This window comes from Mustela lutreola, chromosome 7 (genome assembly GCF_030435805.1).
Source record: "Mustela lutreola isolate mMusLut2 chromosome 7, mMusLut2.pri, whole genome shotgun sequence".
Lineage (NCBI taxonomy): Eukaryota > Metazoa > Chordata > Mammalia > Carnivora > Mustelidae > Mustela > Mustela lutreola.
Genome location: NC_081296.1, coordinates 46516412 through 46538988, shown reverse-complemented (window position 1 = coordinate 46538988; position 22577 = coordinate 46516412). Strand labels below are relative to the sequence as shown.

General features: G+C 37.0%; 1 protein-coding gene and 1 long non-coding RNA gene across 20 annotated transcripts in view; one reads left to right on the top strand and one right to left on the bottom strand.

Annotated features, from left to right (window-relative positions):
* The first annotated feature begins 31 nt into the window (after positions 1–31).
* Positions 32–22031, top strand: LOC131835872 (uncharacterized). Of its 12 annotated transcripts, none has more exons than XR_009355398.1 (8): positions 222–463; positions 1534–1659; positions 3826–3891; positions 4521–4658; positions 7206–7294; positions 8099–8168; positions 20294–20343; positions 21337–22031. It is a non-coding gene; the product is annotated as an uncharacterized LOC131835872 (long non-coding RNA). The 12 variants fall into 12 exon arrangements; XR_009355400.1 differs by lacking the exon at positions 3826–3891 and adding an exon at positions 14395–14510 and having other exon boundaries at positions 223–463; XR_009355402.1 differs by lacking the exons at positions 222–463; positions 3826–3891 and adding an exon at positions 32–188.
* The window catches only part of RNF111 (ring finger protein 111), a 97269-nt gene continuing 83977 nt past the window's right edge, over positions 9286–22577 (bottom strand). For 3 of the 8 annotated variants that reach the window (XM_059180640.1, XM_059180642.1, XM_059180641.1), the window contains exons 8-14: positions 21647–21995; positions 19459–19611; positions 18133–18259; positions 15580–15672; positions 14704–14799; positions 13535–13662; positions 9286–10934 (exon numbers count right to left, since the gene is read on the bottom strand). In XM_059180640.1, coding sequence (XP_059036623.1) covers positions 10817–10934; positions 13535–13662; positions 14704–14799; positions 15580–15672; positions 18133–18259; positions 19459–19611; positions 21647–21995 — 1064 coding nt within the window. In that variant the 3' untranslated portion in view covers positions 9286–10816. The remainder of the gene's footprint in view (positions 10935–13534; positions 13663–14703; positions 14800–15579; positions 15673–18132; positions 18260–19458; positions 19612–21646; positions 21996–22577) is intronic. The other 5 variants (XM_059180645.1, XM_059180646.1, XM_059180647.1 and 2 more) reach the window with 3 other exon arrangements.

Below are 22577 nucleotides of genomic sequence, written 5' to 3'. Positions count from 1 at the left end.
CCTATTGGCTAGGCGGGAGACAGCCCCGCAGGCGGATTGGCTGAATTTTCCAGACCCGTTTGGTTGTCATGACAACTGGTTGTTTTCTCCGCCTACTGTCTTTTTTTTTTTTCCTTTTTTTCTTTAAACTTCGGCCTCTAAAATCAACAAAACTGAAATACCTCACTGAGGACTCCTCTGAATTTTGAGTAGGTCTCACCTAAGAATGTCTACGTTTGTACTAATCGGGCGGAAGTTGGTTCTAGGAAACACCTTCGAAATGCCATTTCTGACCTTTATTCCTCTTCCGGAAATTTCGAGTTGGGAATCAAGGTTGGGGGTTGGCCTGAGGGGAGGAGTCGACGCCTCTGGGAGGTTCCGGGTCGGCACTGTTAGGTGGTTGAGACTCAAACGTGTGCTAAAGAAGTGGGAATTGTGGCATTTACGCAAAAGCTAAGACTCCCAGGGAGAGGAAAATAAAAAGGTAAACGTGATTTGTGTGGTTCGTGATTCATGTAAGCTCTCCATTGAATTGCCGGCACTTAGCGCGCTTTCCGGTATGTACTATGGTTGGATATTCAATAAATATTCGTCGAATAAAATGACCCTAGGACGTGTAGAAGATTTTATGAGAAAGAGAGTGTGAGTCAGCCTTGTCCAGATGGTTGGGAGACCGGAAAAAGGAAAGGAAGAAGGGGAGAGGAAAGGTCCAACGCCCACAGTAGAGGCAGTAGAATGACAACTGATGGCAGCCTCCGTCCAAGAATTTGAGCAAGCTTTCTGTTCTACCACTTTAAGCACTGTTACTGGGGTACTGAGGAGGCTTGAATGAAGTAATCTGGATTAAATTCTGCCCTTGCCCTTGCATCTGACGTTTCTAAAGCTGTTTTCTCTTCTGTAAAACCCGAATAATTGCAGCTACTATGTGGCATGGGAAGATGTTAGTGCATCCATTGATGGATTACTGAAAATTAGGTATCCAGCGAAAAAGTCTTAGGAAGGAAAAATAGATGTTTAGTGCACTGAAGTTGTGAGTAAAATTATATTTGTACTTGTTATAACACTGTGATATTGAAAGCCAGAACTATGAAAGTAATAATCCTCACCCACTCACAGGGCTTTGTCAACAGGAGTGTTGTGAATGGCAAAGTGCTTTTATTAACTTTCTTGACATTTTCAACATTGAATAATCCACATTAGACATTGTATTTTCATTAAAAATGGAAATATTTCTTTTGTATCCTTCACTGCAACTAACCTGGAACTTTACAAATGCACTTTTTTTAAAAAAAAATTTATTTATTTATTTGACAGAGAGAGATCACAAGCAGGCAGAGAGGCAGGCAGAGAGAGAGAGAGGAGGAAGCAGGCTCCCTGCTGAGCAGAGAACCCGATGCGGGACTCGATCCCAGGACCCTGAGATCATGACCTGAGCCGAAGGCAGCGGCTTAACCCACTGAGCCACCCAGGCGCCCTACAAATGCACTTTTTGATTCAACATTTTCTTTAATGCATTGTAGACTGTATATATTTTTTTCTTTTTTTTTTTTTAAGCAATCTCTACACTCAGTGTGAGGCTTGAACTCAGGACCTGGAGATCAAGAGTCACAAGCTCTACTAACTGAGCCAGCTAGGCCCCCCGCTACTCCTATCTATATTTCCTGTTCTCTCCTGTCTCAGGTAACATTTATTGGTCACACTTCCTATATACTAATTCACATAAACTTTCTTGTTGAATCCTCATAACAATCATTACAAAGTAGGTAGTATTATCCCAAGTGTTTTGTTTTTATTGGGGTATAATTGGGGTATAATTTTATTGGGGTATAATTGACATATAACATTAGTTTCAGTATACAACATGATTAGATATTTATATATATTGCAAAATGATCACAGTAAGTCTAGTAAACAATGATCATGTATTATCCCAACTTGACAGATGAAGAAACTAGGGCTCAGAAGAGTTAAATGTCTTGGCTGTAATCACAATGCTTCTCAGTTTCCAAGCTGGGATTTGTACTATTGTCTGATTCCAAAGCCTGTGCTCTTTCCACTATATTTACCATTGTTACTCTATCTACATTTTGCAGAAAGAGTGGGAAAACTCTGAAAGTTGTTGAAGGAAATCAAATTAACCAAAAATAAATTTCTTAAAGGCCAATGGCCCTTTATAGTATGGTAAAATTCCACATAATCAATTGATTTTAATTTATTGGTCAATTACTGCTTGAAAAGTTGTACATATGAAGTCCAGGGGATATAGGGTGAAGGGAGATGTTTGCCAACAGAGGGAGCACCCCAAGCAAAAGCACGGACCACCAGTACTGAATTGGCATGACTGGAGACAGGTGAATGCCTTAGTTGGCAGGAGGTATTGGGTTTCAAGTAGGTGTTGCCTTGTGTCTTCCATCACCATGAAAGGGAGTCCGAGACAGAGAGGGATGGACTTGCAGTCTTGGCATCAGGACTGTTCTGAATGGTCAAAGATTTGCTTGCGGTTTGTCAGATCTTCCTCACTTCCAATTTCTTATTCAGATACATACTCACCTTTTCTCCTGTCTTGGGATACTTTTTCTCAGATTTCCAGGACCTTCCCCCATTGGGGGTAATTTACAGATAGCCACTGTTGCAGAACTCAAGAACGTCAGGCATCAAAAATTGCCCTAGGTCAGTTCAGGGCTGGAAATCTAACAGCTCTCCTAGAAGTCCCAAAGGCAGGCCACAAGCACCATCTGAAGCTTAACCTAGGGGTTACTTAATTTGAACAAATGCACTAGAATGTAAGCTCCACGAGGGCAGGGGTATTGGTTTTGTGCATAATTCTATCTCTAGTTCCTAGAATAAATAAGGTGGTCACTGTTGAATTTTTATCAGGACTCATTTGGATTATCAACTAGTGTATCATATAAGACAAGTCCAAAAGCTCAGCTCATGGTTGTGATTTCTGCATCCTTGGTGAATTTCAGTTGCCATTATTCCAGACCATAGGGCATGAAGGGCTCAGTTTAATTTATATATCATCATAATATATGGAATATATAATTTATATATCATCTGTGAATGATATAATCAACAAATTACCATTTTCACCAGCAGATTATTTTGTTTTGTTTTAGAGATTTTATTTATTTGACAAGGATTGAGAGACAGAGAGAGGGGGAGAGTGGGAGAAGCAGGCTTCCCACTGAGCAAGGAGCTGGATGCAGGGCGTGACCCCAAGACCCTGGGCCTATGTCCTGACTTGAAGGCAGATGCTCAACAACGGAGTCACATAGGCGCCCTCGCCAGCAGATTTTTCTCAAAACCCAACAATCTTCCTACTATGCTACCATGTTCTCTCTCTCAGTTGCCTTTATCCCATTTCTCTTACCAGCTCCATCCATTTCTACTTACCTCCTTCTGATTCTTCTTTTCTCTCAACTAGCTAGAAGCCAAAATATATTTGCTATGTTAACATTAAAATGTCAGTTTGTGCAAGGCACTGCAGGGAACAGAGAAGAATAAAGTATGAACCATGCCCTCAAGTTCAAAACAATGAGGGGGAGACATATAGGAACAAAATTCTTGTAACAGGCAGAACCTATAAAAGAATGAGTAAATGGGGTGCCTGGGTGGCTCAGTCATTAAGCATCTGCCTTTGGCTTGGGTCATGCTCCCAGGGTCCTGGGATCAAGCCCTGCATCAGGCTCCCTGCTCTGTTGGAAGCCTGCTTCTCTTTTTTCCTCTGCTTCTCTTTTTTCCTCTGCTTCTCTTTTTTCCTCTGCTTCTCCCTTTCCTTCTATTGCTCTACCTGCTTGTGCACTCTCACTCTCTGGATAATGACTTGGTCAAGCTTTGTTTCAGAAAGCTGACCCACTGGGCAGCATGAAGAATGGATTATGGTGGATTGGAAAGCTAAAGGTTTCCCAGGTGAGATTTAACAAAAATTTGACCTGGATGAGTGTGAAAAATGAAAAATGGAAACAGGTATGGCAGGCAATTTTGGAGGAATGACAGAACCTTCACAAATAACTGAACGTGGGTGACAGAAAATAATTGTAAAGTAACAAAGGTGAAAGTTTTGAGTGGTTACATTAAAATTCTCTCAAGTTATGCAAACCAAATTATAAATAAAAATAGTAACTTCATTGCTAATTTCCTTGGGAGGGTAGGTGAGTTAATTTTCTTACAAAAAGAAAGCCTTTCCTTCTTGGATGCAAGCCTTGTTTGCATCCATCTTGACATCTTTCACCATAACCCAACAGGTCAACGTTATCTGTCCCATGTAGGTAACCAGGTAACCTATTACTGGCTGAATAAGGTGCATGGGTATGTCCCAGTCTAGGGCCTGAAAACTTGCTCAGAAGCAAGATGACCCAGAGAGGTAGAAACAAACACCTTTCTAGTGCTTCATGGGCCTCCACTTAAAATGATTCTGTAAAATCTGGACCTCAAGCCTGTGAATAATATTATTATTTATAAAGAACTATATATATTATTATTATATTTATTTGAAGGAGAATAAATTATATTTATTTATTTGACTGGGGGAGGACCAGAGGGAGAGGAAGAGCTGAAGCAGACTCCCCACTGAGCACGAAGCCTGGAGCAATGTGAAGCCAGGAGGGAGGGGCTTGATCTCATGACCCTGAGATAAGACCTGAGCTGAAACCAAGTCGCCCAACTGAGTCAACCAGGTACACCATTTCTTTTTATTTATTATTTATTTATTTTTAAATTTTATTTATTTACTTGACAGAGATCACAAGTAGGCAGAGACAGAGGGGGTAAGCAGGCTCCCCACTGAGCGGAGAGCCCAATGTGGGGCTCAATCCCAGGAGCCTAGGATCACGATCTGAACAGAAGACAGAGACTTTAATCCACTGAGCCACCCAGGCAACCCTAAAGCCAAGAGAAAAATGAGTCAGGCAAGAGGAATTCTCCCTTATTCGTGGGGTGCAGGGGGAGGCATGAAAGGTGAGTTGTTATTGTTTTTAAGATTTTATTTGACACAGAAAGAGAAAATAACAAAAGAGCACAAGCAAAAGAAAGTAGCAGGCAGAGGGAGAAGGAGAAATACGATGCAGGGCTTGATCCCAGGACCCTGGGATCATGACCTGAGCCAAAGGCAGATGCTTAACCGACTGAACCACAAAGGCATCCCCCCATAGATTTCTTTTACCCAAATATCAGCAGAGAGAAGTTAAAATTCTTCCACTACCAATTCCCAATTATAAATGCTTGAGAATGTAACATCATTTTGCACACACGGCTTTCCCATACGCTAAACTTTAGTTTAGGAGAGAAAAAACTAAATGAGCTTAGAAGTCCACAGTAGTAATTCAAACAAAGCAAGAGGGTTTGTTTTACCTAACTGTGGTAGGTTAAAAATAGGCATAATTTTTTTTTTTTTTTTGGCTGTCACTTCTTTTAACAGGGGTAGCTATCTCCCTACCCCTTAATCTGGACTAGCTTCAAGATGGCTCACTCACATGGTTGCTGATACGGGGAGGAGAGGTCTCTTGGCCAATGGCCAATAGGAAACCAAAGCCACCTGCCAACACCCATGTGAGTGCTTAGAAGCCCATCATCCAGACTAAGTGAAGGCTTCAGATGACTGAGGGCCCCAGCTATCATCATGACTGTTAAGCAACCTCATGAGAGACCCTGAGCCAGAAGCACCAAGCTATGCTGCTTCCAAATTCTGGACTCACAGAAACTAAGATGTTTGTTGTTTAAGCCACTAAGTCCTAGAGGTACAAATCAATAAATATTTCACAGCAATAGATAATACAAAACTCTGGGGAGTGTGTGGCTAATAGTGACGTTCTAGGAAATCAGGTACACCATAACAACTTATTCTCTGAGCAAATACTAATAGCATGGTAATCTAGACAGCAGTTCAATGAAAGACATTCATTCCTTTTTAAAGGCAGGTCAGGATGCAGTGGATGGGAGACTTACCACATCTCTTCCAAATCCCTCGTCCAGCACTCCTCTTTCAAAAGCTCTTGAAAATCTAAAGGAAAAAATCCCTGGGATAGCAAGCTTGGAGCATCCCATATTATGGAAGAACTTCCATGTATGTAAGTGGAGGAAGGGCAGGCCAGATTGGAACACCTGAGTGTCTTGAGTTGTGCTACCAGCTACACAGGGGAAAAGGTCAAAATTCTTCCTTTATAGAGCACAGTGTATCAATGACAATCTGCAGAGTTCTACACTTTCCAAAGCTTTTCCCCACATATATATTGAATAATACCACCTAAAGCAAAAATGATTTAGAAGTTCGTACTCAAGACTCAGCAGAGCCCATAATGAAAATTAGTATTTAGAGAATCCCATCTATTCTCTGTGGTGATGATAAAGAATTAAGAGAGACATGCAATTTGTCTGGGCTAATCAAAAGCATCTCCTAGAAACCCATACCTTCCACATGCTCTCTCAGTGTTAGCTGTTAGCCTAAAAATAAGCCTAGAAGAAGCTAACAATATAGGCATCTCAGTGGTATGTGCTTTATTAACCTTTAAAAGGGCACCAAGTCCCTGTATAGCACAATTTCTTGAGGAAAAAGTTAGGGGCAAATGAGAAGTTCTAGTTAATTTATCCATAACATTCTCCGTTAGATCAGAGAGGACAAATGGTTTCATATCCTTGCCAATTCTGATCCACTGGCAATAGGTGCCCAAAATACAGCACTGGATGGTGTTGATGGGCAACTCATTATGCCCCTGCTGTGACTGCAAGGCAAAGGAAGACAAATGTGCTGGGAATCCTTCATCCCTCTAGTAGAAGAAAAATTCCAACCCATCAAAGAAGGGCTGAGGAGGAGTGTTCTTTCTTACCTAGTAATTATCTTCTTAGACTCTAGAAGAAAAAGATGAGTGACAAACACTGATCAACACCATGCAATGCTACCATTTGTTATTAAGGGCAAGTGCAAGGGAAGTGTTTTGGGTGGTGGGATGGAATGCAGTGAGCACTAAGAGAACTTACATATTTTTTCTTCCTTTTTATGCAGGAACTGCCAAAGTTTTAGTGTTTAATATTTAAAAGTATGACTGAACTTCTATCTTATGTATGTATTACATGCAAAGCTCTTTGCACTTGTTACCTCATTTAATTCTAATAACAACCTATTCTGTTTATAAATGAGACCTATGAGGCTCAGAAAGCGTAAGTTGTTCAAAGCTGCACAATTCAAAGCCCTTGTCTGTCTGACATCAATACCTTTATTCTTTCCACAGCTACAGAAACCATTTGTGTGGCCTGTGAATTTGTACAGAATACACAGGACAGAGAGGAGATGGCGCCTAGTAGGTCAACCACAAAATAGGTAACACTTATTTTGCTTAGTAAGAAATAGTTCTGGGGTGCTTGGGTGGTTTAGTCGGTAAGCATCTGGCTCTCAGTCTCAGCTCAGGTCTTGATCTAGGGTCATGAGTTCAAGCCTGCATGGAGCCTACAGGATGGAAGGAAGGAAGGAAGGAAGGAAGGAAGAAAAGGAAGGAAGGAAGGAAAGGAAAAGGAAAAGAAAGGAAAGGGAAGGAAAAGAAAAGAAAAGAGAAAAGAAGAGAAAAGAAAGAGTTAGTTGTTTTGGACATATAGTTGACCTTTGAACAATATGGGGGAGTTAGGGCCACTAACCATGCAGCCAAAAATCCATGTGTAACATTTCACTCCCCCCAAACTTAACTGCTAACAACCTACTGTGGACCAGAAGCCTTATTGATTACATAGTCATAACACATTCTGTACATATGTATTATATACTGTATTACAATAAAGTAAGCTAAAGAAAAGAAAATCCTAAGGATATCATAAGGACAATAAAATAAATTTTTTTAAAAAAGAATATGAGGAAAATACATTTACTATATTGTACTTATTGAATAAAGTCCATGTATAAGTGGACCTGTGCAGTTCAACCCATGTTGTTCAAGAGTCAACTATAATTCTTAATTCAAGACGATGACTGAATCTGTAACTGAGAGAAGATATTTCAACCTTGATGTATCTAATATTGTGATATGCTGTTTGGGGTTTTTTTAAAGATTTTATTTTTAAGTAATTTCTATACCCAAGGTAGGGTGCAGACTTAAAACCCCAAGATAGAAGAGTCACTTGCTTTTAACAACAGGGCCAGCCAGGCACCCCATGAGGTCTTGAAGAAGTAAGAAAACTCACTGTGCTTCCAGAGGAGTTGGAAGGTAAGTTTGAAATCAGGATGCATTTTCTACAGAATTAAACTATTTCTGTTTATGAAAAACTAAGAGTAAAATGTCCAGAGTCTGTTTAGCGTTCCAAATACTATTTTTAAAAGAGTTCGTTTTCTGCATGTCAAATTGTTACAATTCAAATGATAAAGCATGTTAGCAGCTAAAATAAAGTCACCAGAGTAAGAAAAATGTTTCAAATATCCGTTTATCACTTGCATATTAACAACAATAAAAATAAGGATTTTCTGACAAAAGAATTTTAGTTCTAAAGTATTTGGACAGCTATCACTGAAATTTTCATTTTGACATAAGATGCAGCAGGATATGGAAGACACCAAAAAAAGCACAAAAGTTAAAATATTAAAAATTATTATCTTCTGTACTTGGTTCATTACTAATCACATTTTCTCTAACTAATTGCAGTCACTTACTAAGCTCCTGCATTAACAATCCAGGTTTTTACCACAAATATTTGTATTAAATAAGTTTTAAAGAAATAAGGCTTTATCTACATTAAAAAAATCAGTAGCCATTATGAAACAGGTCAACAGGTAGTCGTGCATCTAAATCTGATGTAATTTTAAAAAATAGAGAAATCTATCTGTTCTTCTTGTGTTTGGGGGAACATCAAGAGGACTCCATTGTACAGAATTCTCCCCATATATACTTCGTCCACCCTTGACAGGGACCCTGGCTTTTCCTGTGCAAAGTCCTACATCCATCACAGGCTACTTTAAGACAGGCTACTTGCTCCTTTCCCCATAGTAAGATGGTAGGCATGGGCCACCGTCACTCTTTCTGTCTCCCTCTTCTGCCCTTCTACAACTGTAGCCTAATCATCAAGTATTCTTTTTAAAAAATGTTATTTTACATCCACATTTCTTAATCACAGTCCATCCTCCATCTCTAGACATGACTATGTTGAAGCATGTTGATATTGACAATTACTACTGTGTTACATTTACTAATACAAAGAAAAAAAAGCAAGTAGCCATAACTGAATGAATAGGAAAATTCTGCAAATGTTAACTGGAGTGAGATCACTAGAGTTTTGAATTCCAAGATGTCTAACAGAAACTGTTTTATAAAACTAATTATGAAACACAAAGACAATAGAAATATAAGTTATTTATTAATCAATCCACTTACAAAGCAGGTGGCTTAATGCAAGCTTATTGACATCTTCACATATGATCCATGGGAACATGTCTTCCACATACAGACAGTGACGTAACTGACTGATGCATTTGCAATCTGGGGCATATTAAGCATATTTAGACAAATAAAGTTAGGCTATCCTGTATATGAAAGTATCTTGATAATATGCATCCTGAAGTGGATTAAAACTTTCTCCAAAGGAGAAATGTTAGTATATTAACTTAACTTTATATTCTATATTATGCAGTAAATCTTAACTATAGAAATTAAAAATTTTAAATCAGTGATCGACTCTTGGTAATGTATGAAGTGGGAGTCTAAAACCAGAGCAACAGTAGGTTGACAGTATAATTTGTGCCTCACAGTATCTGCAGATTTACTGTTTTCAAGTTTAAAGAGAAATAAAACAAGAGACATGTAGATTCAGCTGACTTTATTTATCTTTAAACTAATAAAATCCCTTAAAAGTGATTCTGGGACCTTGAGAAGTTCTATGAATGTAGAGATACCTGCCAATGACTGCAATTCTAAATCCTGACTGAATGTGTTATTACAAAATCAGTGTTAAGCAGATATCCTTACTATACGTGCTTAGCAGAAGACGGAACAAAATTCTACATGTCTTCTTCAATTTCCCTAGAATTTTGTGAAATCTGCAAGTATGTACAATCCAGCTAATTGAATGAATATTTAGTGTTCATCAGAGCTGTTTCACAGCAGCAAAAACTGACTCAGGGAAATAAAGTTCTAAACGATGTAGGAAAAGAGAAATACAATCAGAACAGCAGTCTAAATGTAGGATATCGATATTCAACTCTATCTGTATTGTGCTGAAAGGAAAAGGATACGCCAAGAAAATTTCTATTGATCACTCTGGTGATGTGAATACCACCTGCATCTGACTGAATATGGTTTGTAATCTGTTCCCAGTATTAAGGATGGTATTTAACTCAGAACTCCATATTGTAAATATACAGCAGCCATTCTGTCCTAATTAAGGAATGTCTTAATACACAATATTATCATTTTCTAGAGGATCTTTATACATTAAACTAAAGTACATGATTGATTAAATTAAAGGTTAGTAATGGATAAAAAAATTCATAATTCTCAAGACCTGGTACTATGTAAAAAACAAAAAGACCACAAAATTCTACTTACTAAAGCAGCTAATCTTGCCTGCAAGTTTAGGGTCACAAGCCCATAATATGTGCAAAGAAATGCAATACAAGGAAACATGCAAAAATACAGTAAAATGATACAGGAAAAATGTCAAATCTAGAAAAAAAAAGCTTTTATAAATACATCAAACTCAACTGTATACATAAACTGTAGGTCTAGCATTAGTTGTACCATATAGCAGAGCCGCACTCTAAGTTCAAGGCTTCCAAATCTGCGCAGGTAAGTCACGCCATCTTTGGTTGACTGCAGTACCAGGAGGATGGGAATGAGAGGGAGGGCAAGAGTTCTGAAACATGGTGTCAACTTTCACTTGGCAGCTGGGCCTCAATGTCCACTCTGCATATGGGGCACTTCTTATTGGTAATCAACCACTGGTCGACACATACTTGGTGGAAAAGGTGCATACAAGGAAGGCGTCTATTATAAGCAAACAAAACAAAAAGCAAAAATTGCAAAAGTGAATTTCATGACAATTGCATGTGGCATTTACTTTTAAATGAATGATAATATGTAATAATTCACAGCAGTGTTTTGAAGTTACCAGGCATCTTTCCCTTCTGTAAACAATAAAACCAAACAACCAAAAAACCCACATACCCAATCTCTCTAACGTGTTACACCTCTATTACATTACTACTTTGGGCAATACAATGTATAAATGACCACAATAATTAACTGTCACAGCTATGGAACCAAATTACATAAAATCTTGGGAATTTTAAGAATGACAATTACGCTGACAATTATTTCAGTTTGGTTTCTATATCTAAGCTGCCAATGCAATGAGGTTGGCAGTATGTTCCCTTTTATGTAATACTGCAAATATATTTTTAATACTAAATCACTGCATTTATTCACATTTTAAAAAAATGTATTTCATTTAATTCTCTCTCAAAAACATTAGCACGATGTTACAGTAAGTATCATATTAATTAAGGAATGTCTTAATAGACATTATTTTTTATCTAGAGGATCTTTATACATTAAACTTGAGTACATGACTGGTTAAAGGTTAACAGGGGCGCTTGGGTGGCTCAGTCGTTAAGCGTCTGCCTTTGGCTCGGATCATAATCCTGGGGTCCTGGGATGGAGCCCCACATTGGTCCACCCTGCTCAGCAGGGAGCCTGCTTCTCCCTCTTCCACTCCCCCTGCTTGTGTTCCCTCTGTCGCTTATGTCTCTCTCTGTGAATAAATCTTTTAAAAAAACAAAAAAAGGTTGACAATATTGTTTTCAATAATATTGTTATATCCACTTAAAGGAAGGTTAATCTGTTTTGGAATATATTTGTATTATCAAACTATGTTGTTAGACACTCAAATAAATACAATGTTATAGGTCAGTTATATCTCAATAAAAAATTAATAGAAAAAAAAAAGTAGGTCAAAAAATGATGACTTCACTATGTTACTCTAGGCTATCAATTAGAAATTGAGAAATAAGGGGCGCCTGAGTGGCTCAGTGGATTAAAGCCTCTGCCTTCGGCTCGGGTCATGATTTCAGGGTCCTGGGATCGAGCCCCGCATCGGGCTCTCTGCTCAGCGGGGAGCCTGCTTCCTCCTCTTTCTCTTTGCCTGCCTCTCTGTCTACTTGTGATCTCTGTCTGTCAAATAAATAAATAAAATCTTAAAAAAAAAAAAAAGAAATTGAGAAATAATGCTTCCAGGAAATACAAGATAATATTAAATCTAAATGAACAGTGAGATAAAAGTTACTGATTTAAGTGTCCATTTCCACTTTCATCCAGTTAAAGAACTGTCATACATTTTCAGACTTCCTAATATTTTGTAAAATTCGTAGCTAAAAAGAGGTGTTCTAATTACTGTGTGAACAGGATTGTCAATGCTGTAAAAACAATTACCTTCCATATTTATAAAACTTCCTTGGAAATATAGTGTTCTAAAATAGCCTTAGGGGCTTCTGGGTGGCTCAGCTGGTTAAGCGTCTGCCTTTAATTCTGGTCATCCCAGGGTACTGGGATCAATCAGTCTGTGTCGGGCTCCCTGCTCAGTGGGGAATCTGCTTCTCCATCTTCCTCTCTCCCTCATTTGTGTGCTCATGCTCTAAAATAAATAAAATCCTAAAATGTGTTTGAAATAGCCTTATATGTGGTGTGGTAGCCAACTGTGCATAATTTTTTTTCTCTCTCAGCAACTGAAGAAATATGAAAAAGTTATCCTTACATATTAGGGCAACAAAACCATCATGAGGTCTGTTATATATGTTATAGAACTTGTTCCACGTGAGATTATGTTACATTAGAAAAAAAATAGTAAGAATAAAACAATTACTTAAGAGATTATAAAAAGAAAATGCCTGGGGCACCTGGGTGGCTCAATAGGGGAAGCATCTGACTCTTGATTTCGGCTCTGGTCATGATCTCAGGCTTGGTAGGAAAGAGTCCTATGTTAGGCTCCCCACTGGGTGTGGAGCCTGCTTGAGAGTCTCTCTCTCCCTTTCTCTGGGCCCCCTCCCCTCACTCACTCACTCTCTTTCAAAAAAAAAAGAAAAAAGAAAATGCCTAAAATTAATAGTAGGTTAGCATAGTAACATTTCTAAATCACAAAGTTGCACGAAGAGAAGAGTCCTATCAGCTGAGAGGAAATTTTAGGACAAAACTAATTTCTCAAATATGCTGTAAGACAAACTGCATGGAGCTAATGAGGATTGCTCTCTTTAAGCTTTGACGAACACATTAATATAGCCATCTTAGGTTCTAAAGAGGCCTCCACATTCTCCTTTCTGAAAGATTTATAGAAGACAATTTGATCACAAAATTTCCCTGGCCAAATCTTGGTGTGCCCCTAAAATGGGCAGTATATTTCCCATTACCAACCCCTCTGTTGGTAAGACAAAGATTCAACTTTCTATTCTTTTACTCCCTGTAAAAAGGCAATTCTACATGTCAAATATTGGTAACAGGGTACACCAAGAATTTGGTTTCTAGTCTACTTTCCAAAAAAAAAAATCTCTTGTACAGTTTTGATAACAGATTTTAGATAATTAATGTCTAGTTACCTCACATCTTCACCTTCCTCTAAAATAGACAAACAGATAGTACATTTTTCCTCTGTGTCTTCCTCAGTCCCTTCTTCCCCATCTTGTTTGCAGTGCAGTTTCCTCTGTGAGAACCAATCAGTTGTTACCTTATTAGTAGAGATGACATTATTGAACAACTGAGTAAAGTCTGTGTTTATGTGAAAAATAAAAACAAAACAAAACCACACATTCACACCCACAACTTATCTCCCACGTAGCTCTCATGAATTCACAGATGAATTAAGTGACTATCACCAACTGTTTTCTTTTAAAACCCTTAAATAGCATCAAAAGCAAAATCAAATGTAACAAATTCATTAGTTTTAATTTATTAGTTTCTATTATCTTTAGTACACTATTAGGATATACAATATAAACTCTATTTTTGTCCCATCATGAATACAGCTACATGAACTTTATTCTGCTAATGAATATTTCAAATAATACCCAAATAAATTAATGCTAATTATAGTCTTAGATAGTTGAAAGAACTTAAATTTAGTGGTAACACCTCATTAATATAAAGAACAATCATTTTCATACTTTAATATTCTCTGTATAGCAGAGGCCATTGTTGCTTGGTGAAAGAAACTTATTTAACATGTCTGCTCCTTAACTTCTAGATATACTACTACATAAGGAATTGAGGGTAGAATATAAGAAACGTAGATAAATTAAACGTCCAAATAAATGGCTAGTTAAAGTACGGTACTGCTATACGATAAAATTTTGTATATGCTATTAAAAAGAATATGGGTGACCTGTGAGTGCGGAAAGAGGAGGAAAAGAAAATGTGCAAAACTGTGTGCATATCATCCCTTTTGTGTTTCTTTGGAAAGGCAAAGAGAAAATCCATACATATGCACGTTATTGTAAATGCATAAAAAATATCTGGAAGATTACCCAAGAATGCCCTATGATTTTTCTGCTGAGAAGGAAGATGGGGGTCGGCAGGGTAAGAAACTTTAAGTATTTTTTGGATCTTTAATTATTTAAAAAAACAAAACGAAAAAAAAAAAAACTATGTATGTGTGGTTTTAGTAATACATAATGTAGGTGCCAGACTCCACAATCTCAAAAAAGCTCTGTAATAGTAAATTTTATTCACTTAAGCAATAATATAGACATTTCATAGGATAAATTCTTACCTTTTTATATTTATGTGGATATGTACATCTTTCAATTGTCCCCTGGGATGCACCACGATTCACATTTCCTAATCTTTCTTCCAAATGAATCAGTTCCTGAAGGTAAAGAATTAGTATCAAAAGCCAGGATGATTATTTCTTGAATAGCACTATTAATACCGTAAAAGCAATAAAGTTCACTATTTATAAACCTGCACTGTAAATACAAAAGCCATATATTGTAAGACAAATGTCTGTTCTTTTCTCAGCCAATGTAGTAGTATGGCAAAGTTATCCTTACAGATTAGACACCATATTACTACATGGTACTATAAAAGTCAGTTAGTACACATGCATGGAGAAGATAAAATCAATGAGTAAATAAATCAGGGAAACAAATCAAAGGATAGTTGAAAGTCCCTTTGACTTCAACTTCCAAAATGACATGAAGAAACAAATCAAAACTTCAAATCATGTTCAAATGATCTGTTCTTCCTGAAAATTCAAAGATAGTTAGCTACAAACTTTAGGTTTCTTCTGTCTAGTAATGTTTCTTTAAAAATAAGCTTAGTCAAAAGCAGTTGAGATTTTTCCCCCCACATTTAATGGTATAGTTCTTCATCTGATATTTGTATCGATCTAGTAAATTTCTATATTCTTTTATATTAGATGTTTTCATGTACTCCTCTTTAAATATTTGATACTAAGATTAATACTGCTTATAAACCATTCCGTGATAACCCCCAGAAGCAGTATCAAAAATTCAGATATTGTGCTGCCTTCTGATCCCTAGCAGTGCAGCAATCCTACTCAACTGTGGATACCCATAATACATATACTCTCTCTATATATATTAAAGATACTGTGGCAAATATCTTCATTAATTTTATTACATACCTCGAAATTGCCCCTGAAAGGACCTCTGAATGATGTTCCATCCAGTCCTGATGAAATGTAACGAATATGAGGATAGCCTGCCATGTCAGGAACCTATTTTAATAGAAGACATAGGCTGAATCAAGTAAGAGTAGGCTTCAGTTTTAACACACTAAATAATCGAGACACTCAATTCTCTCCAATCAGCTACTCACAAAATTCAACTTCAGTAAGTATAAATAACTCCAAGTAAGCACTCTATAAAAGGGTTAGGTTCCTCTTCAAATATAATCTCATAGAATAACTATTAAAATGCAAGCAGAAAAAGAAAAAAAAAGAATAGCTGTTCTATGAGATAATAGGTTTCTTGTACTTGATTTATTTTGCATAAAGAATCCTAAATAGAAAATACCTAAAGTTAGTACTGATGCTCTTGGCATCAGTATTAAACATATATGAACAGTAGAATTTTCATAAGATCAGTCTAAACATACGAATTTTCATAAAATCAGTCTAAACATATAAACAGTAGAATTTTCATAAGATCAGTCTAAACATATGAATTTTCATAAAATCAGTCTAAACATATGAACAGTAGAATTTTCATAAAATCAGTCTAAACATATGAACAGTAGAATTTTCATAAGATTTTGTCACTTTCAGAGAAAAGTATTAAATATTACAAAATAAAAATGCACAAAATTTTCCAACAAACTTATTTCCCTTCCTCTAACTTCCTAATTGCTGAAGGTACTCTGGCTCTTTTTTTGTTTCCTTCTGTTGGTGCTAGTTTTAATAGCATTTTCTAATTTTTTGTTAGACATACTTTCATTTCGTTCTGTTGGTGAAAGTTTTAAGTGTTTTCTAATTTTTTGTTAGACATATTCAATCTTCATTATTCATGAATTTACCCACTTGATAAACATTATTTGTAACTCCAAAATCAACATTTGTACTCTGAATCACAGCAGCAAAAAAATCTGAGCTGCCTGACATGGAGAACAAGGCTCTGCCTTCCCGTTTCAGCTCTTATACTATAAACAGAGGTCTTTTTTTCTTTTTTGTGATCTATTTAAGTGCCATCTATTTACATTTCCATTTTTGTGCACTTTACTGGTGACTTTTTTAAATGGCTACCAAACTTAAGCGCTGGGGGCTAGTATTCCTAAGTACAACAAGGCTGTGATATGCCTTGTGGATAAAATGTGTGTAAATAAGCTTCATTCAGGCATGAGTTTCGTTGGCCATGAGTTCAACATTAATGACTCAATAATACATATCAAATAAGGTGTCTTTAAACTGAAACAGACATCAAAAACAGGTTATGTACTGACTGGCTATTGTGACCAGATCAAAAAGTGACCAGAGGTGTGCAGTAACGGAACTCTGTATTCACCACAAGAATAATGGCTCTATATTTACTTAGTATTTGCCCAACATTATAAAATTTAACTACCATACACAGCAACAATAGACTGTATTAGGAAAGGGAGCTTCTGGGATAGAGCACCATTTTTCCATCATTATAAATAAATCTCCAACATTATTAGTCAGCGTCCACTGAATCGCAACATACTTCTAACAAGTTTAGAGCTTTAAAAGACAATTTGTTTATAGAAAAGAATTTAAAATAAGCAATAACTTTTAACCTTCAAATAGCCTATTTTTCAAATATCTACAACTTTTCTTGCAATCAAAATTAACACTACCAAAAGCTCTCAGCAGATAACCTAACCTCCTACACATCTCTAAGGAAAATAAGAAATAAGAAAGGAACTCCTGCTCCCTCAAATTATTTAAACCTGCACTTGTCCTATAACTCTCCCCAAGTCTCCTTTGTTCCTGAGTCCTGGTTTCTTGGGAGAGCAACTTTACTTATTGCTAAGTAACCCCCATCCCTAAGACCTACAAATGTCAACTTAGTTGGAGTTCTGTGTGCTTCTGCTGTTTGACAGCTCTTTACATGCTGTAACCACTGTAAGAGTACCATTCTCAATTCCAAAGCCTAAGTCTCAGGTATAATAAAGCATCTTGGAAACCAGTCCTATAAGCTCTTTACCACCACAAGATGAAAAAAACTTCTTTACTCTGTACCACCTTTTATAACTAGTAGATATTATGAATTGTAAACTCAATATATTTTTGCTGAACTTGTTCTTTAGAACTCAAATTGGTATCAACAAGATCTGAATCTGTTCAAACCAGAGAGTCAGTATAGTCCTGCAGGTCAAAAAATAAAGGATGAATGCATCAGAACAGACCTATTAGTAGGTATGACAAAATAAAGCATATGTTCTAGTGACAATAGGTCAGGACTCTCACCTTGGTACAAAAAAAAAAAAAAACTATCATTTTTTTATTAAGAAGAATACGTTTCACAATGCAAATACAAATACAGACTTTAATGTATCTTTTTACAGCATAATTTCAATCTAATAATAATAATTCTCAAATTCCATTAGAACACCCATAACAACAAATAATATTTAAAAATTTTCCAAATATTTAATTTGGAAAAGGAAAAATACTTTTAGAAGAAGACTATGTCAGAATTTTGAAATTTTTCTTTTTTACCATTAAAGGAAGAGCTCCCAGTTGTAAGTGATGAAGTCGTGGTGGTGCATGGTAATGGGCCAAGTGAGGATGCAGTGCTCCAGGCGTATAAGTAGCTGCAGTCACTCCAGCTTCAATTCCCAGTTCCCTGACAAAGGATGAGAACACTACCTTTTAGCCATACTTTTTTTTTTTTTTAATTTGACCGAGAGAGATCACAGGTAGGTGGAGAGGCAGGCAGAGAGAAAGGAGGAAATAGGCTCCCTGCTGAGCAGAGAGCCCACTGCAGGGCTCAATCCCAGGACTCTGGGATCCTGACCCAAGCTGCAGGCAGAGGCTTTTACCCACTGAGTCACCCAGGCGCCCCTCCTTCTAGCCATCCTTAAAGTGTCTTTATGATCAACAGAAATCGGGGAATATATTTACATTTTTAAAAGTAATACAAAGTTTCTTAATTGACACAGTTGAGAAAAAGATAATTAAGCCCCAAAGATTTAATTAATAATTTCAAATTCATTTCAGCCATTCAAAAACTCAGAATCTCAATTCTGTGACCATGAGAAGCAAAGCATTTGTATTCTAGTTTCACACTCTATAATGGAAGGAAACATGACGAATGACCCTTAAGGTTCCTGCTAATCTAAAAGCCTGATTCTACTTGAGGATCATACAAAATAGTTTCATTTTCTGGTTTATATGAATGTTACAGATGCTTCCAGTTGGATAGTGTCTGTGAGTTGTTGGCATCAAGATAATTAGAAGAATAAACACCTCTATACCTTATAAAGTAAAAGTAAACAAAGTTTTAGAAAGAGTAAAATTGGTAAATGCCACATTTTCATATACTTATTCTCATTTTTGTTTTGCCTCAAATATCATTGTGGATCAAGGTCTCATCTCTGCCTATCAACAATGGATTCAGAAAGAAAAATTAATGCAAATCTGCTTCCACTTCTCTAAAAAAGACCACATGCCTTGGACGCAGGTTCTATTTCCCTTGTCAATAAACAGGGATTAGGAGTGGTAAAGAAGATGTGAGTACAAAGGTGGGGAAGTGCTTAAGGCAATTGTGAAAGATCCATTTAGGGAGTTAACTTTGATGGCATATATCCCTAAAAAACAACAAAAAAGCTATACTCCTGTTTGACATAGCTCTCTGCCCCAGAACTCAAGTTCCTCTTTTCACTACAGGTTTCTAAAACTTGCCCAGAGACAGTGCCTCACAGATAAGCTGGAATTCAGTTTTGCCACATCACCTTTTTGCATGGCATCCCACTATAAAGCATCTGTTCTGACATTTCTACCACAGGCTGCTGAGCAGAACTCTGAAATAAACAAGATACTGACCAAGCAGATCTCTCTGGAGCCTGTCGAGGATGGGAAGACATAGTCTGAGGCACATGAATATGATGCCCATGACCATAGTTTGGGTGCATCCTATGTGGATGGGGTGGGGGCCGTTCATGTGCCCGCCTGGAAACACAGAACACAAAAAGACCACTGGAAATAATTGAATAATTGGTTATTTCTTAATGTAGAAAAAACAATCTAGTATTATTATAAACAGATATAAATAAGTAATAAAATTACTTCTATAAGAATATAAAATTATATAATGATTAATAAATAAATCAAGACACCGTAACACTACAATTCTCAGTGCTTATTACCATACCTTCAATTCAAGTATCACCCAACGAAAAAGGCAATTTTAACATTATCTTGTATACCTTCTTTATAGTGGGTATTTTAAACAGATTAAAGGAAAATCAATGGGAAGAAAATTTTAAAAAACACCCCAGCAAATGCTGTAGGCACAAAGAAGTTATCTTATATAGACATATAATGGAAGAAAATGGAAACCATTTTGCTTTGCTTCTACATTGTAATGACATTCATCCACTATAATGGCTAAAACTTATTTTAAGAGAAAAAACGTTGAACCTTGTGCATGCAAATACATGTCAACACATCTGGGAAACTGATATAAGCTCCATTCACACTCTTTACTCTGCATCCCAGATTATTGTATTTTCTCTTTTTAGTCTAAAGTCAGCCAAATTTATAAATATAAATAGTCATAAAGGTCTAAACAAATAGCACTTAAAAAACAAAACCATTCCAGAGATTCATTTTTACTATCTAATCTCCTATTTTCTATCCGTTTCTAATCCACTTACAGATTTCGCATGTTTAAGCTAAATGATTTAAAGATTTTCTAGGCACTGGCAGGTAAGAATTTTAAATTGCCAACTTTCTCTCTCTTTTTTTTTTTTTTTTTTTTTTTTAAAGATTTTATTTATTATTTATTTGTCAGAGAGAGAGCAAGTGAGAGCAAGCATAGGCAGAGTGGAAGGCAGAGTCAGAGGGAGAAGCAGGCTCCCTGCGGAGCAAGGAGCCCGATGTGGGACTTGATCCCAGGACGCTGGGATCATGACCTGAGCCGAAGGCAGCTGCTTAACCAACTGAGCCACCCAGGCGTCCCTCTTTTTTTTTTTTTTTTAAAGATTTTATTTATTTATTTGACAGAGAGAGACACAGCGAGAGAGGGAATACAAGCAGGGGGAGTGGGAGAGGGAGAAGCAGGCTTCCTGAGGAGCACGCGGCTCAATCCCAGGGCTCCAGAATCACGATCTGAGCCGAAGGCAGACACTTAACTACTGAGTCACCCAAGGGCCCCTAAATTGCCAACTTTCTATATAAGGATTTACTATATCAAAACGCCAATAATAGCTAGAGATTCTGGAAATTACCTTACATAACTAAAGGAAGAAGTTACCCATGTGCTAGATCATTAATCAGATGGAGAGTTTTGCAAATACATTTTGGAAAGGGCTAAATGGTAAATATTATTGGCTCTTTAGGCTGTACGGTCTCTACTACAACTACTCAATTTAGTCTTTGTGGTGTGAAAGAAGACAGGGACAATACATAAATGAACAGGTGTAGCTGTTTACCTATAAAACTCTACTTACAAAAATACACAAGCAGAATTAGACCAACAGAGTTTGCTACCATGAATTAGAAAATCATATCCTGAATTTTCAGAAAGTTCAATTACAGTCTTTTCATGAGGTTTGGAGAATATTTTAATATTTACGTTTATAAATAAACCAAGTGAAGAAGACTGTTTTTTCAATGGCTGTTGTTGAAAATTCTACTAGTATTCTTCTTCCCTCTGGCTGGTAACATATATCTTAGCCAACTTTATCTGTTGTTCCTCAGGGTCACCAATTTTAACATGAATCTCTACTATGGGATGCTGAAGAAACTGACAAACAAGAAACTGATTTACAAAAATAAATGACCCTGGGCCATTTCCTGAAAATGGTTTGATTTCTTTAACTAACCTGGTATCAACTTGTTTTGTGAGCACCTGCAACTCAGGACAAGATAAAGGAAGATTCTAGTTAGTAAAGAATTCCCTAGGATTTAGTACAGTTATATCACTTCTAAAGATTTTTAATTTTAAAAACCAACAGAAATAGAAGGAAAAGGAACACAAAGTGATCTTTTAAAAAAACAAGAAACCTACGTTGGATGCTGCATCATCCTCCTCCTTTGAACTTCCATCCTCTGCATCACTTCATGAGGATGCAGCCTCTGCGCTGGAGGTGCTGTGGCTGGAATATGGTGTGAAATTGGCTGGTGTGTGGGAGGAAGATGCTGAGGGATTGGTGCGGCCGTACTGGCTAAATGAGTTGGGGGTGGGGGTGCCACGGGGTGAGAAGTTGCATGAGAAGATATCTGAGAATGGAAAGCATGTACAGGATGAGGAATAACATAATCCACTTGAGGTGGAGGCTGAGTCGGAGGAGGAGGGTTTCCATGAGAATGGGGACAGGCAGAGGCTTGATGATGAAGTGGTCTTGTCAAAGAAGCATCTGTTAAAAAAAAAAAAATACAGGCACCACACCGTTGAGCATATATTGTCTTTTATAAATATATCAGTACACATTTGACTTTTATCAATACTTTATTAAGGCTTGAGTCTGCTCAAATCTGCTTTGCAACCTGCTTTCTTCTTTGAATGATCTTAGGTATCGTCTTAGGTCAGTATATATAGTTTTACTTCATTCACAACTTCATAGCATTCTATTATATAGGAGTGTATCAAAATTTATTAGAGAAATCACCACTGACAAAAATGGGAAATAACCCAAACGCTGCACTGAACACCTTTGTGTATGATGCCTCTTGTGCTCTGTGATACATATATGCACATGACCACATGCAAACATGCGTTACTCATGGACGGCTTCTGCGGCATAAATTCCTGTAAGGAATTCTTAGTCTGAAAAAATCATTTAAATTCAGATACCAGCTGACAAAGTACCTGTCCCAAAAGGTTACCATAATTAATGCTTCCGTGAACAGTATACAAGAGTGCCTGATTACCTCTACACTCTAACTAAATTCATTAAATGCCAATCTGAGAAAAATCTTGTATTTATTAACCACTTATA